The sequence below is a fragment of the Rhinolophus ferrumequinum genome, chromosome 24 (assembly GCF_004115265.2).
Source record: "Rhinolophus ferrumequinum isolate MPI-CBG mRhiFer1 chromosome 24, mRhiFer1_v1.p, whole genome shotgun sequence".
Lineage (NCBI taxonomy): Eukaryota > Metazoa > Chordata > Mammalia > Chiroptera > Rhinolophidae > Rhinolophus > Rhinolophus ferrumequinum.
The window spans coordinates 37,350,235-37,370,253 of NC_046307.1; the positions used below are offsets into that span (position 1 = coordinate 37,350,235).

At 38.7% G+C, this 20,019-nt stretch overlaps 1 protein-coding gene across 3 annotated transcripts in view; it reads left to right on the plus strand.

Annotated features, from left to right (window-relative positions):
• Positions 1 to 3,158: 3,158 nt before the first annotated feature.
• Positions 3,159 to 20,019, plus strand: part of RANBP17 (RAN binding protein 17) — a 254,298-nt gene continuing 237,437 nt past the window's right edge. For 2 of the 3 annotated variants that reach the window (XM_033096303.1, XM_033096305.1), the window contains exons 1-3: positions 3,159 to 3,327; positions 11,473 to 11,619; positions 15,037 to 15,127. In XM_033096303.1, coding sequence (XP_032952194.1) covers positions 3,310 to 3,327; positions 11,473 to 11,619; positions 15,037 to 15,127 — 256 coding nt within the window. In that variant the 5' untranslated portion in view covers positions 3,159 to 3,309. The remainder of the gene's footprint in view (positions 3,328 to 11,472; positions 11,620 to 15,036; positions 15,128 to 20,019) is intronic. The other variant, XM_033096306.1, reaches the window with a different exon arrangement.

Consider the following 20,019-nt stretch of genomic DNA (forward strand, 5'->3'; position numbering starts at 1 on the left):
AATTTAAAGGGAAAAAATAATTGGCTTCTCATTTCCAGAATTACCTGGTGAATCCACAGAATAGTCAGTTGTTGTTCTTATCACAACTTGTATTTTTGTCACAGATACTGTGGAGTGGGAAAAAAAGTCAAATGATCAAATCTCAATTAATTTTTCCTCCCGTAATGACCTAAAATTTGAAGTCATACAAACGCTATTTAAAGCAATAGCTTTAAAATGTGGTTGGGATCTAGAAATTAGGCAAAGGCAATAGGCAGTTGAAATAATTGGGTATTATGTGGCTGATACAATAGGGAGGTCAGAAATCAATATGGGTCCTTGGGATGTGGGAGTCAGAAATGTTGGGATGTGGGAATCACGAATGAGATTGGATAGCAAAACTGTTTGGATATGGAAATAGAAGTTATAATACAGGAATCAAAAACTTTGGGATACAGGAGTTAAAAATGGCAGGATGAGGATATTAAATACTTTCAAGTTTAGGAGTTGAGCTGTGGGAATGGGCTATGGGTGAACCATGAAAATCAAGAATGGAAGATATAAATAGTCTGATCATAATGAAGTAGTTTATGTTGGATCAGACTTCCCACTGAAAAAACTATAAAAACAGGATATATATCTTTGGGGTGCCAAAAAATGTATACACAAGACTTGTATTCATCTTTTGTTATTGGTATATATTGAGTATTACAATTTTAATATAGTTTTTTCCTTTCTTAAAATGTGTATACATTTTTGGCACCCTCTGTGTATGTGTGTGTGTGTGTATGTATGTATGTGTGTATGTGTGTATATAATATATTATATATAAACTCTATTACATATATAACACCCATAAATAAATACTTAACAATAACTTAACATACATTATAAACTATACACACATACACACACAACAAGTATATATATTTAAAAACTGCTTGAAGGCACTAGAGAACAACCGATAAAAGCAGGACTTTATTGGCTTCAGTCCCTAAGACCATGAACACATTAAGGGTGAGATTCACATTCACCTCAGCTTTCCCCCAACTCCCAGAGCATTTTCCAATTAACACAAGGGTTAACGTAGCTAAATAGACAGCAGCAATCTCAGTTGGCTAGAAGAAATGGGAGTTTGGGAGTAAAAGCAGCTGGGATTTAAGGGACAAAATTCTAAAGAGGAGGAGGCTACACAGACGTGAGCCAAAATATATCTGTGTACAGATTTCTCTCAAATCATCAGTCAACTGATGTACATGCACAAATCATCAGATGTATGTGCACAAGGAAAGACTAAGAAACTCAGGAGAACAGCAGCACCGAAAGTGCTAAACAGAGATTTTAGCAGCTGTACAGTGTTGGGGAGATGAGGGTTAGCGTTCAAGCTCCACAGGTGGAGGAGTCTTGGTAAACATCCTAGGCTTTTAATCGTAAATTCAGTAAGGACCTTTACTTAGGAAGTAGGGCAAAACTGAAACAAGCCTGAATTTAAAAGTCTAAAACCAAACCTGAAAAGGATTAAGGTGATTAACTGGTATTCTATGTGCCTACAATTAGAAAACCTAACCCTCTTTGGAGAAAGCTGAAATCATCCAGAACATCAATATTTTTTCTTCCACACTGTCTGACATGCAATAAGAAATTATGAGCACACTTAATAAAAGAGGACTAAATAACACAAACCAGGAGAACCTACAGGTGATTCAAATATTGGAAAAATGTAGTAGAAGCTTTAAAAAATATGATTAAAATGAAGAAAACAAAGAATTTCACCAGAGCCTCGGAATTTACGTAAAGAATACAAGGGGAGGAGTCAAATGAAAATTCTGGAACTAAAAATATTACAACTAAAATTAAGAATTCAGTAGAGGAGTTGGATAGCAGCTCAGACACAGCAGAAGAGATTCTGCTGAATGAGAAACAGGTCAGTAAAAAATATTCAGATTAAAGCACATGAGATAAAAAAAAGAAAAAATATAGAAGAGTGTAAGAGACATGGAATATCCAAAAAGGTCTAACACACATGTAATTAGAGTTCCAGAAGTAGAAGAGAGAGAGAAGGGGAGAGAAGCAATATTTAAAGAAATACTGACAGAATTTTCAAATACCGGTAAAAAAAAATAAGGTTTTATATTTAAGAGGCCTTATCAATCCCAGGTAGAATAACATACACATGCACACACACACACACACACACACACACACACACAAAAACACACAATTGCTACTTCACAAACTGCTGAAGATCAAAAAAGAAAGAAAAATTGTAAAGTATTCAGGGGTGGGAAAAGAAGACATAATATCTTCGAAGGAGCAACAATCAGACTAATGGCCAACTTCTAAACAGAAACAATGGCAACCAGAAATCAAGGGAAAGACATTTTTTAAATGCTGGAAAAAAAATTGAAAATGGCATTCTATACCCAGCAAAACTATCCTTTAGAAATGTAGGTAAAATAAAGGCATTTGTATGTTAATAAAAACTGAGCAAATATGTCACTAGTAGACCTGAAGCATTAAAGGAATTTTTCACACTAAAGTACAATGACCCCAACTGGATGTCAAACTTCAAGAAGAAAAAGAAGAACATCAGAAAGGAGTGACTTTAACCCACACTTCAACTCAAATAAATTCTCATTCCAATGAAATAATTTGGTTTAAAGCATAAGTTCACATTAAATGAAATATAGACGAGAAGAGGTGAGCTAGAATTTTACAACTTAACACCATGTAGACATTGTCAGTTTAACTTTAACCAAAATTAAGTTTTAAAAAAAAATGAAGTCGGGCTCTGAGAATCAGAGGTCAAAGACAGCAGTTGGCATGTAGGAGTCCAAGGTTACGGCTGATTGTGTTATGGCAAGTGGGGGTTAGAGGACATGAAAACTTGTGGAGATGTGGAAGTCAGAAGCCAATGGGCAACAATTGTGCTGCAGGGGTTAGGGGTCAAGCGTCTGTGGGAGATGTAAGAGTCCCGGATCATGGCTGACAGTTTGGTTGTGGTGGTTGTGTCAAAGGACTGAGGTCTGAGGTCATGATTCACCTGAGGTAACAGCGGTTGAAACGTGTGCAGAGGACAGTTGGGATTCCTGACCCCCAGGCCCCGCCCCTCTCGGACCCGCCCAGCGCGCGCCGTCTCCATCGCCCCGCCCCGCACGCCAGGCCCCGCCCCGTCCAGTGCTTCGAACGCGGAGGCCGCGGGGTCCGGGCGAAGAGCGAGCGAGCGAGCGGCGCAGGGACCCCGCGGGCGGCTGGGGCTTCCGCGGCGCCCGCTTCCCCTCCCTCCCCTCCGGCTCTCGGGACCGCCGGCCGGCGCCGCCTCCCGGGAAGATGGCGCTGCACTTCCAGGTCAGTGCGCTCTGCGCCGCGGGTCCTCGCTCCGCCGTCCCGGGAACCCGGTGGGACGCCGGGATCTGGAGACTGAGGGCCGAAGACGGCGGTGGAGGCCGCGGGGCCGCTGACGAGCGCCCCTGGGACTCGGGCACTGGCCTGGGCTGCACACCCCGGGCCCGGGCCCGAGGGAGGGGGACCCGAGCCTGGGGCGGCGGGTGGAGGGGCAGAGGCCAGGCTCGAAGCTCGCCCCTCGTGGGAGGTGCGAATGCTGAGGACCGGCGCGAAGGGCGGTTTTGGTGGCTCCCAGGCAGGTGGGAGCTCGACCCCGCCACACCAGCCTTCCCGCCGCGTCGCCAGGCGCGGCTCCGTGGTCAGCCCACACACAGTTGGGACTGAGCTCGAGAGGGGCCCTGGGTCCGCCGGAGCAGCGGCGGTAGCAGTTGGACTGGAATTGGCCCGAGCGGGCGGGGGCCGTGTCTGTGGGGAGTTGCGAGGGAGGGCGCCGCTGCAGCCTCATTGGAGGAGGAGAGCGGGGCAGGGCGCGCGCGCGGAGCGGGGAGATGCTGAGGATGCTCCCGGAGGAAGGCGCCTGTCTTCCCGGGCGGCACGGGCTTGTGCATTCAGTTATTCATTCAACAAACATTTATGGAGCCGCCCCCCCCCCCCCCCACCGTGTCTCAAGCACTGTGCAAAGTTCTGGGCTAAAGGATTACATCATTTAACCATCCCTACCCTCACTGAATTCAAGATAGAGTACATGTGAAAAATGGTCGAGTTAATCACAGGATATCATGGGAACATTGAAAAGGGGCAGCCCACCGTGAGTGTGTGTGTGTAAGGAGTGAGGCAGAGCTGCTATGCTGCTCAGACGACATGCTTTGAGCTCCCATTCGTCCACTTATTTTTTTGAATTCCTACTTTGCTAGGCATTGAAGATACAACTCTAGCAGAACTTTACTCTCAGGGAACTTGGACTCTAGTGGGTCTTGAAAGAATTGTAGGAGTTGGCTGGGTGAAGAGGAAGGGAAGGGCGTAAAGGCAAAAGGACAGTGTGAGCCAAGGCAAAGAATTGGGGAAGCACACGGCACACTGCAGGAAGTCCTGTCTGGCTGGAGCACAGGGCTCATATAAGAGGGAAGGGAGAGGGGATACAGGGGATGCCAGGCGATGACCCGGGAAAGGTAGGAAATCTCATGATTTGGTGACAGAGTATCTAAGTGACACATATTCCCTTTGTGCATTTCTTTGGGCACCCCGTGGTCAGACTCATTCCTTATTGATTATTTCAAAGGGTTTTTCTTTCCAAGCAGCCACTCTCCAGTCAGGTAATTGACAGCTTCAGGATGTTATAGGTTAGGAGGTGGCGAGCCCCACACATTATCTTCTAACTCCTTGCCATTTGAAGGGTCTCCAGGTCAAAATAATGTTATTTATTATCACTTTAGTAAATACGCCCTCTGGGAAATGTTCACAGGAAGAATCTCGCAGGGAGGACTTAGGGATTGTAAATAGGTAATCAGATGTCCATAGTTCCGATGGAAATCTTGAGGGTAAATTAAAAAGTATGGTGGAAATTTGGAATATTTTCAGATTTGTAAAGATGATGCATAATAAATCACCTAGTCCTGGAAGACTTCTTCCTACTTAGGTAGAGTGTTGGAAAAATTAGGTGCAAATGCCAAAACTACCCATGTTGGTTTCCTAGTAATGGATTTCACAGTAACTGTGGACAGCTTAAAAGTGGATTGGACAAATAAAAGATCAGGTAGTTTTGGGGACCAGAGAAAAGCTCCAAAACTTCACAGTTTGAATTCTTTTCAGCCTATAGGCTCGTATTGTTACCCAGTTAAAGAGCATTTGTTAATAACTGGTACCCAATGTTTTGAATTTTCATATGCTCATTGTAGATTTTTAGCCCCACAACTAACTTGAGAAGTGTTTATATTTGTATACATTTTATTCCCGAGGACACTGAGTCTTAGCACAATTGTGACTTGCCCAAGTCTGTAGGGTGAGAGTGGGTCTAATAACTCATAATTTCATATTCTTTCATACCCATACCATCCTGTCACCTGTTCAACAGAGTAGCTAGTCAAAAATTATGCCATTACGGTGATGAGTAAGGAAGTGGGTCTGTGTAAGGTGAGGCTAGGGCACTTCTCCACAATCCTCTTCACATCATGGCATGCAGGAAAAATGGTAATTGCGTAGCTCATACACATAAACTGCCCACAGTCTAAAGCCTGGCTGCCCTGAGGGCAGGGGGATCAATATCTCAGGCATACCTATAACCCATTTAAGGCACATGCATTTGATTAGGAAGCCGTGAGTTAGGGTACTGTGTCCCAAAGCAAGTAATGGATCTGGGTTATCTGAGAGGAGACGGTCCAGATTGCAGGTAAGGGACAGAGTGAGGAAAGTTAGAGTTGGGAACAAGTTAGATGTAGGCACTTAAGATAGAACAGAGGAACCTTGATGAGAAGCTAGATAACATTAGGAAAAATTTAGGGGACCTAGTTGGTTGATCTGTTTTGCTCACAGGATTGTTCCAAAACCGTGGACTATAGCCATGCTTCTTACTACCCGAACCCAGCCAGGCTACCTGATCAAGATGTGATTGTGAACTGTTATATTTGAACGTGATGGTGACATAATGACAAAGGGGTTTAGGCATGATCATCCTGGCGGTATGGACTTGAATGGGAGAAACTATAGATAGAAGACCAGTATGGTGTTTTATAATTATCAGTAACAAGAGATTATTTACAGTTTATTGTGGATCTGCTGTGTACTGGGCACTGGTTTAAGCTTTCACTCATATTTTCTATCTTAGTCTTAATTATTTTGGAAAGTGGATATTTCAAAATGATATTTTTCAATTTCAGCAGTGAGTTTTAGAAAAGGTTAAATAGTTTGCTTGAGGTTACTTAATAAGTAAGTGGCAGAGTCCAAAGCCTCTACTCTTATTCCCAAAGAAGCCAAGGAAGAACCCAGGGCACTAGAGACCACAGTTAGAAAAGATTGTTCTATTGCTGTACAGTCTGTGAATGTCATGTACAGGCGTTGAGTCTGAGTTTTTACTTAAAAAAGAATTGATAGGACTTTATGACATATTAGGTACGTACCTGGAATTAGCCACACTCGAGGCCTGAGGGCACAGTTTGCAAAACTGCCCTCACTTTCTGACATCGGTTGCATGTTTGAAGATTCCCAAAACCACCCTCAGGTTTGATAGTTTGTCAGGACTCGCAGAACTCACTGAATGCTGTCATGCTCATGGTTGCAGTTTATCATCAGGAAAGTACACAGCTTAAAATTGATTAAGAGAGGCATAGGGCAGAGTCGGAGGGTTCCAAAACAAAGCTTTTATTGTTTTCAGGACACGTTACTCTCCCAGTATATATGTGTGACAATATGTACTGAGTATTGCAAATCAGGGAAGCTCCTAGCTCTGAGTTCTGGAGTTGTTATTGATTGATTGCCCATGTGATTGACCTCTTTAGGTCAACTGATACTATATGATCCAAACTCTCCACCCTAAAACATGTGGTTGGTCTTTCAGATGTGGCCAGCCCCTGACAATGGAGGTACCCCTTTACCCCCAACCTGAATAAAAACACTCCTATCAGGTATGACATAGATTATCTCCCAAAATCTGAGGGCAAAGGCCAGACTTTTCTTTGTGCAGGGTCAAACTCTTTAATTATACAGGAGGGACTAAGGAGGAGAGCCAAAGAGAACATCAAGATTGTAAATCTAGTTACTGAACTAGACCTCTGAAACCACCAAAAGAAAACAAAGGGACATTTGAAGTGACAATCTGTGGGAAATAAGTTTGACTCATTTTCTGACAGTTGGGGGTTGTTTTCAACCTCTTCCTGGATTTCCAAGAGGAAAGTCCGCACTAGGACCTCATCTGGTAGGTGATAACTGAAGGAAGGGGTGGTAGGAAGGCAGGGTGGCGAGGGGACACCATGGACGTGGGGCCTATAGACTTGTGTTTCGCTCAGAATTGACCATTTACTCTGTCTGATCTTGAGCAACTTATTTGTTACGAGTATGTTTGATCTCTCAGCCCCAGTTTGTCTGTAAAATAGGGTTCAGATAAAAGGGAAGGCTATGCTAAAAATACGTACTTTGCAGGAGTCTACTTTTCAAAATTGGTTTAAAAATAGAAGATGGAAATACTTTTGTAAACTCTAAAGTACTCAAATACTATCCCATTCATCGTAGAAGGAAGCGTTCCCAAAGGCCCAGGAATTAGCCTGCAGGTATGCTCAGGAACAGGTGGTGAAGGGAGGAAGAAGCAAAAGTTTGTGGGAAATGAACAACTTCAAGATAAAGGCATTTTTCTACTAATGATAATTAAGAAGCTTCATTCCAAAAGGCAGGAAAGATATAGAGAAGTAATTGAAAAGAATTTTTAAGTTGAATTGAGGTGGGATTATTGTGGTTCATTGATTTGTTTTTTATGAATAGGGGACATTTTCCCCCTAGAACAAAAACCTTCATTTTTTTTTTTGCTTTATTGAAGTATAATTGACAAATAATAAACTGTACATCTTTAAACTGTGCAGTTGGGTAAGTTGTGACATAAGTATATTCCTGTGAAACCATCACTGAAATCAAGATAATGAACATATCCATCCCCCAAAGTTCCCTTACGCTCCTTTGTATTCCCTCCTTGCTGCTTCCCCATCCTGTTCTCCAGCTCTCCTCCCTCCCCAGCCAGAAACCACTGAGCTGCTCTCTGTTACTGTAGACCCATACAACGTAAGTCTTTTTGCCTGGCCTCTTCTACTCAGCATTTACCTGTTGATAGATACAGGTATATGTGTAGGAATTGCTGTATGGAAAGAAGTCACATCATTTACTGGTTAATTGTATGTCAATTGGAAAGGCCAGAAATAAGGCCACAATAACTTGGAAGATCTTTCTTTAAACCGTAAGCAGGATTATGTCATTGGCTCCGAGGTTGAGGAAGTCGTGTTTATTTGATAGTTACCCTATGAGAATTAGGTGATGTCCAATTCTACTTGTTCTACCTATTATTTTTATGGGTTTCTGAGGTTGTTAATAAGCCACACAGAAGCTTTAATAACTCAAGCCTGATTTGTCAACAAATCAAGAAGGAAGCCATTTCTCTGAGGCATTCTCACGTTAACCACGTTCTCTTCCATCAGTGTATAAAACTAAGATGCACATTTATCACTTCACTGTGAAAAAAAATCAAGTCTCTCTTTATGGACAGATTCTTTGGAGAGTCAAATGCTAATCAGAAGATTACTTGGTCAGTCAGTAATCACCACATTGTGAGTTTAACTGTTTTCAATGTTTAGATAATGCTTTTCCACCAGGGTAAGGATCCTTGTGTATGTATCCTTTTCTCTAAAAAGATTTAATATGCCAGGCATGTGTTTAATTGTAATAATTACAATGAAAGAATGACTTGATTTTTACCCCTTTGTTTCAATCTTTTGGAAGAGAAAGTTCAAAAACCTTTCCCTATTTATCTTGTACTGCCTTTCAGTTGTTAATAATTTGAAATACCTTAGGGGGAAAAAGGGTAATTGGTAACATTTTAGATTTAAACAGATACTATTCAAATGTACTCCAGACTTGTTCTGTGTCAAGGAAAAGCAGACAAAATAATTTTCAGAAATTTTCCAGAATTTTTCCAAATAGATTTACTTAGGTACCATCGATTAATTAATATTATTATTTGTATTAGTTTCCTAAGGCTTTTGTAGCAAATCCACCAATTGAGTGGGTTAAAACAACAGAATTTGTTCTCTTAACACTTATGGAGGCCAGAAATCTGATACTAATGTGCCAACAGGGTTGGTTCCGTCTGGAGGCCTTGAGGGAGAAAGTTTTCCGTGCCTTTCTCCTAGTTTCGGATGGCGGCTGCAATCCTTGTGTTCCCTGGCTTGTAGATATTAATACATCATGCCAGTCTCTGCGTCCTCCTTTGTATATGTCTGCATCTCAAACGTCCGTCTCCTTTCTCTTATGCCTCATTGGATTTAGGGTCCATCCTGAATCCAGGATGATCTTATCCTGAGATCTTTCATTTAAGGATTTGCAAAGACCCAAGTTCCAAATAAGGATCGTGTATAAAACTAAGATGCACATTTATCACTTCACTGTGAAAAAAAATCAAGTCTCTCTTTATGGACAGATTCTTTGGAGAGTCAAATGCTAATCAGAAGATTACTTGGTCAGTCAGTAATCACCACATTGGTTCCTTACGATCCTTACCCTGGTGGAAAAGCATTATCTAAACATTGAAAACAGTTAAACTCACAATGTGGTGATTACTGACTGACCAAGTAATCTTCTGATTAGCATTTGACTCTCCAAAGAATCTGTCCATAAAGAGAGGTACTGGGGTGTGAGGACTTGAACATATTTTTTAGTGGGATATAATTCCATTCATTATGATATTATTATTAGGTAGTATTAATAATAAACAACCAGCTTTTATAGTGTACACTGTGTGCCAGAAGTTATGTGGCCCTGACTCATTTAATCTTCCAAACAAACCTATGAGGTAGACACTATTATTAATCTCACTTTTTTGCTGCCTTTTATTTTTAAACAGTTATGTCTTATTACTATTTCTGGCCTAGTTCTTTTTGTCCTCAAAGTCTGCTTCTTTACAGACTCTTAGATCTAGCTGAATGCAGCAGGATCAGTTTATCATTAACTTATTCTGGGCATTTTCAGTTCTAAAATTTAGCCCTTCAAATTTATTAGATGAAAGAAGACTTCTGAGCTCTGTCGTGATTTATGAGAGGAGAAAAGGTAGCTCTTCTCATTTTTATATTTCTTACCCTTGGAGAAAATACGGGAATTCATATGTTTTCATGAGATTTTCTATGTATTTTAATATTATGAATAGTATATAGTAGTACTCGGAGGACTTGTTGGGCCAGTTCTGGGAGGTGTGGTAGGGAGGATGTTTAATTCTGGATAGGGACGTGGAAAATGCCATAAAGGAGCTAAGGAGAGAGAAGTGAGAAGAATAAAAGGTGCTAGAGGAGGTCTCATTTCATTGTTTCTTGTGTATTCCCATTAAGCAAAGGTATATATACCTTTGAGAGAATGTCTGGACTAGTGTAGTTGTAAGGCTGCCACATAAAAATTCAGGCCAGAAAGGATGAAAAATAACATTCCTTTAGGAATACCCCATTATCTTCATATGCCCACCTGACATTGATCTCTGTGCCTTTTTTTTTTCCCTCTAAAAAGTAGTTCTCTAATTCGAGTTCAAAGCGAAGTAGTTTGTTTTAGTAAGATGCCTTTAACAAAAAAAATCTTTTTGGCCGGACGAGTGCTGAACTCATTTTTAATTTTTTGTTTTCAGATTGTATCCATGTGGCCTGTATCTTCAGTTGAGATTATATTTATAAACAGAATGAATTCTTCTTTGTGCCCATAAAATAGGAGCCAGCAACATGATAACTAGTTATTACACTGCTAGCACTAGCATGGGGCAAGTCATAGTTCCTAAAAATCATGACAGAGTTCATTTGCCGGCAGCACTCTGAGTCATTAGTTCAGAAGTCCCAAATCAGCATATATTTATAATTATCTTTTCTTTTTTATAGATGGAACCATTGCAGTTCTTACAATTTGAGAAAGAATGTAAATTGGCATATTGTCTGCAGCTTATGCCTGATAACCACTCACCCTCCATCTCTGTAGCTTCGTTTGTGTCTCCTCCTTGCTGTCCAATCACACTGACCTTTTAATGCCTTGAAATGATTAAGCTCTGCTCTGGGCCCTGGTAAATGCTATTTCTTGGCCTGGACTGCCGTCTAGTCTTTCTTCATCTGGCTCACCTTTCAGGTCAGCATAAATGTTATTCCTTCAGGGAAGCCTTTTCTGACTCCTTGGATGAGGCATGTCCTCCTCTTTCTATACTCTTACTTTTCCATCACAGAACGATCAATTTATGATGAAATAACTTGGAGGTAGGAGATAGGCCTGTTTTGTTCACCACTGTGACCCCTCGTAAGTAGTGATAGCTCAATAAGCATTTATTGAATTGATGAATCCAGGCATGATATTGGTATCCCTTGTTTCCTGTGATTAATATATTTACCTTATTTTTTTCCATTCAAGTAAAAATGGTAATTGTTTTTTCTTCTCAAGAGTTTGGCTGAACTGGAAGTATTATGTACTCATCTCTACATAGGGACTGATCTTACACAAAGAATCGAGGCTGAGAAAGCCCTCCTGGAACTTATTGACAGCCCAGAATGTCTCAGCAAGTGTCAACTTCTGTTAGAACAAGGAACAGTAAGTATTTGCTCACAGCGATTCCCCAGGAACGATCAGTAGATAAATCTCATTCTTAATGAACTCATGCAGGTTAGCAACGATGACTGACAGCTATTACCACATGTCTTTTTACTGTCGTTTTCTTCCCTGTCAAAGAGATTAATCAGAGAAAGAATTGGAAAACAAACGTAGAGAAGAGCCCAGGAGGTGGAAATAGGCATGAAGTGAAAGTGTTGCTTGATTCTTCTTGGCCCCTCTTTGTGTATCATATCAGTGGGCAAAATTTATATTTTTAGAAAGTTGACTGACAGCTTAAAAAAAAAAAATCTAAGGTCGGAGAAGCAGGTTGTAAGCAAGTGTGAAACATGAAGGAATGATTCAGAGGAATGCTGACTCCCTTGTGCCTGCCTCCCTTCTAGAATTTCATAGCCATTCTTCCAGCAGTTATTTAGCACATGCTTAAATGTAAAACCAGATGCTGTGCTACCTACTTTCTTACGTTGGTGCATTAAAGTAATCATACTTTAGTTGGGTAGACATAGATGCACAAATAAAGAACTCTGAAATGATATAGTAAGCAATCCAATAAGAGACTGTATGGTCTAGAGCAGAGGTTGGCAAACTTTTTCTATAAAGTGCTAGATTGTAAATATTTTAGACTTTGTGCGCCCAGAGGCAAAGTCAAGGATATTTTGTAAGTACGTCTATAAGAAGAGAGAAAAACAAATTTCCACAGTTTTATTGATGAAATTTGAAATATAAAAATTGAGTACAGTTGTTTTTGTTTTTGTTTTTTAACACAGGTCTACTAATGAAAACAATGGAATTATTTAGGGGGAATAACATTTTGCTTAATTGGGTTCAATATTGATTGCAAATATTCATATGATAATACTGATCTGTAATGAGATTTTACATATTTCATCTTGGGAAAACGTCTTTTCACACAGATGGGTACTGCCAAATATATCAGTCCATGAGCATATGATTTTAATTAAGCATATTCATCACTTAGAAGGCATTTATAGAATTCTATTAAAACTTCTCTTGATATTTGCCTTTTAGAATGTCAATACATTGCAGATTAATCACTTCCGATTGAAAGGTGGAAGCTCCTCAATTGCTCAATTAAATGGATTTTAAAATATAGGAATTTCTTTTGCACTGCATCAAAGTCTGAAAAATGATGCTGGAACTGTAGTTTGAGCTCAGAAAATATACTCAGGAATAGAGATCTTGCTACTTGTTTTAACTTTTGGCAATATGGAAGTGTATAAAGCATCTTGATACTACTTGTGATTCAAACAGTGTCAGTTGTTATTGAAATGACTTTACTGCATTATAACTTTTGTAAGTACTGAGCACTGTTTGCCTTTTAGGCAATTTTATATCTTTAGGTTGAATTCATTAAGAGACATTATCAAGTTTGCAGCAAAAGCAAATTCCCAAAGCCATTTAGTATTCAACAATAGTGGTTTAGAATGGTTCTTCTCATTCATAAAAATTTCAGTCTCAGCCCTGAGCTAAAAAAAAATTGCAGTGAAACTATACCACTGCTAAGCTGTTGAATTAACTATGTGGTAGGGCAAATCAGCATTTTCCGCTTCTATTTCTGACAGACATTTACAGATCTGGAGATAAGCTCGTGAAAGTGAGTTGAAGTCCACGCTTAACACCACTGATTCATCCATATTGATTGATTCAAATATTTATGGCAGCCCTTTTCTGCTCCACATATATTTACCACCACTTGTGACATACCTTAGTAGATACTACTTGAGGTTGTACAAAATTAATGTTTTCTCAACTTCTTTAAAAATATTCTGGCCTATAATTTCACACAGACTCTTCATAGTAGTTAATTCTTTAGTCACTTCAAACTTAGCACTGATTTCTGGAATAAGCAGATAGTAAGTGTCAGTAACAGTGTGAACAGTATTAGTAACATCTGTCAACTTATCAAGAACTATGGAGAAACTCACATCAGTTGCCTTGTTTAAAATCCACTTTTGATGTTGCTCAGATGTCTTCAGTTATTTGAGCAGTGTTCCCACAGAAAAGCCAGTCATCTGAAGTTTATTTTCCCTGCACATATAACTTCGGCTATGACAATAAAACAGTGGTGATTTAATGAACTCTCCATTGGTAAGTGGCTTTCCTTGCTTGGCTTAACAAAACAAGCCACTTCGAAAATTAACTTTAATTGCAGCTTATTTTATTTTCTATTTTTGTGAAGAAATTCTTCTGTGATAAGATAACTCTGTTTTAAATTTTCTACTTTTTGTGACTGTTAATTTCCTGTGAATTAGGAATATTGACATGAGTGCTTAGTCTGATATTGTCAGCAATATTATGTTGTATTCTTTTAGGGCAGCTATAATGTCATTGTATAAAAAGCACATTGCTGTGCTATCTAATTCAGTAACAAAATAATCCATATTCCACTGTACCATGAAAGTGAGACTTTGAAGTCCACTTTTACCTTTTCGTGTTTTGACATGATGGTATGCACTAGGAATAAGAAAAGGTTCATGTTGTGTCATGGTGACCCCCATGGCGCTCTTGGCACTGTGGGCTGGTAACTGCGTCACGGTACCGAGCAGCGGTGGGTGGCATTGAGCCACATACAGTCCGTCTGAACGATTCAACTCCGCTGTCATAACGTGAAAGCAGCCCTAGACAATATGTAAATGAGTGAGTATGACTATTCTCACAAACTGTATTTATGGACACTGAAATTTGGATTTCATATATTTTTCACATGTCATGAAATGCTGTTTTGATCTTTTACCCCAATGTTTAAAACAGTCAACATCTTTCATAGCGCATGGCCTTTCAGAAACAGGCAGGATTTGGTCCATGGTCTTAGTTTGCTGACCTCTGGTCTAGAGAAAAAAAGAAAGGAGTATCTTTACAAGAAATTGCTGAGGGTGTAGTGAATAGTAAACTGAATTTTGAAGGATTGAATACACTATTAAGACAACTGGTAGCCAGAGAGAACACAGTCGAACATGGATCTGAGGGCGTGGGGGGGTCCGTGGGAAAGACAGTGTAAGGAACTGAGAGAAGGCCATTGTGGTCAGAGGACAGAGAAGAGTGGAAGCGGAGGAGTGTGAAGAGATAGTCAGAGGCCAGAACGTGCAGGACTGTGTAGACATGGTAAGAGGGTTTATTTGAACTTGCTCATAAGCTTTTTTCTCTCGATTGCTTGCTATTGTTTGAAGAGGCTGCCTACACTTTCCTTGACTATTGAACTGTTAGGAGGGAGTGTGTGTGTGTGTGTGTGTGTGTGTGATTTTTATCCATTAGTAAATCTACCAGTTTGGAAAACCAGTAAAATTCCCATTATTGCTTAGGAAAAGTTCCTATCATAGTGTTTTAATTACTTTAAATTCATTTGTGATGATAATAAATAAAACTTATTATTCTTTGCAGACATCCTATGCTCAGCTCCTTGCAGCAACATGTCTTTCAAAACTTGTTAGCCGAGTCAGTCCTTTGCCAATTGAACAGAGGATAGATATCAGTAAGTGATTTGTTATGCTTTTATCAAATTGTATTTTAAAAACAATTTTTCCCTTTTAAATATGCTAAACTGTTAATAGGCATGCAAGTTACTTGATTCTGTCATTTTTAAAGATGGGTAGTCATATCTCCTTTATCCACCTAGGGATGAACAATGATGTGTTATACAACAATGTGTAACCAAAAAAGCATTTGTTTAGATTAATAATAAAAAACAACTAGCATTTTATTGTGTGTACTATTAACTAAGATTTGTACTTTCTCATTTTATCCGCCAAACGTATAAGGTAGACGCTATCGTTATCCTCCTTTTATGTAGGAGGAAATGAGATTTGATAGGCTCTGTAACATGCCCAAGATCAGCCAGCTAGGAAGTGGAGCTGTGATTTAAACCCATACACAGTCTTTGGAGTCCAGGCTCTTTGCCATTGTCTCAAGTTCATCTATGAGAATAAAAAAGTCATTTCTCCAGTATTTCTCAGCATGCTATAACAAAATTATCTGAGGTGCATGTAAAAATCAGCAGATTCCTACGTATTAGGAAGATACTGTGTGTATGGGTGAAGAGTGCTGAAACTAAGTGTAGTTGGAAAGCTGATTCTACAAAGTAGCAATATATTTTTCAGAAGTAATGTATTTTAAGTTTGTGTGTGTGAGTGTGTGAAAGTTTGCTTTGCATATGGACAGAGCTCTAATAATTAAGGTATGGGATTTTTTTTGTTACCTTTTTTCATATTAGAAATAGACTATTGACTAATTTCTGCTTTCCAGTCTCAAAGTTCACATGATTCATATTTGCATATCAGAAAAATTAAAATGTGTGTGATGGGTCTTTCAGCTCAATGTTTGAATGGTCAGCTCACACAGTGATGTGTCATTTGCCTCATATGTTTGACTGATGTTTCCCTAAGCACACGCAGTCAGAAGCACTCCTAGAGGAGGATTTATCCATGCTCTCATGGACTTGTGTGCTTAAGAAAGCAAAGGAGACAGCTACAGTTTCAAAAATAAGTATTCAAACATTTTAAACCTAAGTCATAAGACACTGTGATTTTGTTTATTTGACTAACTTTTATACAGACTAACTTTTTAGAGCAGTTTTAGGTTCACAGCAAACTGAGCAAAAAATACAGGGTTCCCATAGACCTCTTGCCCTGACATGTATATCTAGCCTCCCCCATTATTAGCTTTCTGCACCAGAGTGCTACAGTTTTTACGGTTGACAAACCTATATTGACACATCATTATTACCCAAAGTCCATAGTTTATGTTAAGTTTCCTTGGTATTGTGTATTCTGTGGGTTTGGATAAATGTATAATATCATATATCCACATTATAATATTATGCAGAACACTTTCACTGCCCTAAAAATCCTCTGCGTTCTACCCATTCATCCCTTGCTCCCCTCTAACCCCAGCAACCACTGATCTTTTCACTGTTTCCACATTTTTCCCTTTTCCAGAATGTCATGTAGTTGGAATTGTACAATGTGGAACCTTTTCAGATTGGCTTATTTTACTTAGTAATATGCATTTAAGGTTCCTTCATGTCTTTTCATGGCTTGGCAGCTCATTTTATTTTTTTAGCACTGAGTGATATGCCATTGTCTGAATATAGCACAGTTTATCCATTCACCTACTGAAGAACATCTTCATTGCTTTTAAGTTTTGGCAATAATCAGTAAAACTGCAATAAAGCATGTTCTTGTGTGGACATGTTTCCAACTCATTTGGGTAAATATCAAGGAGAGTGATTGTGGATCACATGGTAAGAGTATGTTTACATTTGTGAGAAATTGCCATACTGTCTTCCAGAGTGGCTGTACTATTTTGCATTCTCACCAGCAATGAATGAGAGTTTCCATTGCTCCACATCCTTGCCAGCATTTGGTGTTTTCAGTGTTTTGTATTTTGGCAATTTTAATAGGTGTGTGGTAGTAGGTAGTATCTTATTGTTCTTTTAATTTACAGTTCCCTAATGACATATGATGTTGGACATCTTTTCACATGCTTATCTGCCATCTATACATTTTCTTTGATGAGGTGTCTGTTTAGGTCTTTTGCCAATTTTTAAATCAGGTTGTTAATTTTCTTATTTTTGAGTTTTAAGGGTTTTTGTATATTTTAGATAACAGTTCTTTATCAGATAAGCCTTTTGCAAAGATATTCTCCCAGTCTGTGGCTTGTCTTCTCATTCTCTTGAAGTCTCTTAAAGAGCAGAAGTTTATCTTTTTAATGAAGTCCAGCTTATCAGATCATGTCTTTGTGTGTAAAAAGTCATTGCCAAACCCAAGGTCATCTAGGTTTTTTCCCTATGTTATCTCCTAGGAGTTTTGCATTTTACTTTTAGATCTGAGATCCATTTTGAGGTAATTTTGTGAAGAGTGTAAGGCTTGTATCTAGATTCATTTTTTTGCATGTGGGTGTCCATTTGTTCTGGCACCATTTGTTGAAAAGACTATCTTTACCCTGTTTTATTGCCTTTGCTCCTCTGTCAAAGATCAGTTGACTCTATTTATGTGGGTCTATTTCTGGGCTCTATTATGTACTACTGATGTGTTCTTTCACCAGTACCACACTGTTTTGATTCCTGTAGCTGTCTAATAAGTCTTGAAGTTGGTTAGTGTTCGACCTCCAACTTTGTTTTTCTCCTTCAGTGTTCTTTGGGCTATTCTGGGTCTTTTGCCTCTCTGTGTAAACTTTAGAATCTGTTTGTCAATATCCACAAAGTGACTTGCTGGGATTTTAATTAAGATTACATTGAATCTGTAGATCAATTTGGGAAGAACTGACATCTTGATAATATCTAGGAACGTGGAATATTTCCCTATTTATTTAGTTTTTCCTTGATTTTTCTTTTTTTAGTTCTTCCTAGGTTTTTTGTAGATGTTCTTTATCAGGTTGAAGAAGTTCCCTTGTTTTCCTAGTTTGCTGAGAGTTTTTATCATGAAGGGGTGTTGGATTTTTTAAGTGTTTTTTCCGCATCTATTGATATGACCATGTGATTTTTCTTCTTTAGCCTATTGATGTGATGGATTACATTAATAGATTTTCAAATGTTGAACCACCTTTCACTTGCACACCTATTTCATGGCACCTCTCTCAAAGACATTTTAGTGCCAGCATACTTTCAGCCACATAGGTATTTGCTGGAAAGCACTTTTAATTTCTAACATGCTTCATAAATGCCAAATTTTGTTGTTACTGTCATACAGGCATTGACACTCAAAGAGCCTCTAGTACATAGCTTTCCAACTTCCTATTAACTTTTGTTTGCGAGTTTTCCAGCTGATTTATTTCATTCTCGCATATGTCTTCCTGAACATTTTGTTTTCTTCTTGCTGTGGTTCTTCCCTTTGTGTTGGGCTGGTGATGATGAGATTGCTGTTGTTTTTCTTGATCATTATCATTGGTGCTTACTAAACTGGAACAATATTTAAGTCATGCAAACGATAGCATGAGAATATTTTATGTAAAACATTCAAATAAAATAACAGAAATACAATCTATTAAACTTTTCTCTGCCTTCGATAATAAACTTATTAGCCAGTACCTTTGTTCAGGTCTTCTGGGAAGGTGTGCTTATTGACAAACTTAAATGTGAAACTTGATTTGGCCTTCTGTTTGGTGGTTTTATTATTTTGGGATTATTCTCCTAGTGGTTACCATTACCCATATATGGATTCCCTGCATCCCCTCCAGGTTAAAAAATTCAAAATATTAAAAATCAAAATTATTGAAGTAAATAAACTAGATTTTCTTTTATGTTTGGGAAGCAGAATCATCTTCTTAAGTTTTGTTATTAAAATAAAAGATTACATGTAATGAAGCTTAGGAGAACCATATTGCTATAATCTATAGGAGTAACCCCTTTCAGATTTATCTTAATACGAGGAAAATGTGTGCTTTTTAAAAAAAGTATTTTATTTTATTTGTATAACTATGTAAGTTTAATGTTAATAAAAACTGTGGTTGAAAGATGCAAGTCATAAGAACTATTTTTTTCCATGTGAAGAATCTCACTAACTGTTGAAAGAGTTCTTGGATTTTGAACTTGTTTCCGTTAAAGCTATTTTTTGTTAAATATTGAGGTGTTTACCTTTTCTTTACTCATTTCCCACATGACATGCTGGCCTTTGCAAAGGACCAGAGTAGAAATGGAATCTTTTCCTTTTAAAAACAGTTATTCTTGTGTTTTTCTGATAAACTTTGTGGCATAATTGTCACCTGACCTCAATTACGTAGTCCACTGAGAAGCTCATAGTTGAACTTGCTACCCACTTTGAATGATTTTGGTATGTTTACTTTCTTCCAAGCTTTACTTTACTCGTCCTATATGTACTTTCTTTTGCTTATATACTTACTTTTATCATACTGTACTATTTGTATTTTTAATGCCACTTCAACAGGATAGTGTACAGTTAGTTTTGCTATAACATGACATACGCATCCCTAAAAGTGAATGTGCTATTCAGTGTTACATATAAAACCACAGGAGTTATGAGAGAAATGGGATTTATGGAAATAAAATTCAAACACTTTGTCAGTGACACATTAAAAAAAAGATAGAAATCTAACAAAAGGAGTAAGAGTTTTAGACGTTAAATGGTTAAGAAATTCATAAATAGTAGAATAAATATGGCATTTTATCTTGAATAAGACCTGAAGTTTGCTTTTAGAAGTGACTTCAGAATGGTAGCATGTGTGGTTATTATGAGGTGATAGAAGGAAGGTGACCTGAAATAGGATGAGAAATTACACCACCAGATAAACACGGGTGAGGCTGACGACACAGGAGGCGAACTGAGAGCTTGAGATGTTTGAGGTGTGTGCACTTGGTGTGTGGCTGGGGTCACTGGCCTGGTTGCTGTTTTCTGTATTCTCTTAGCATTT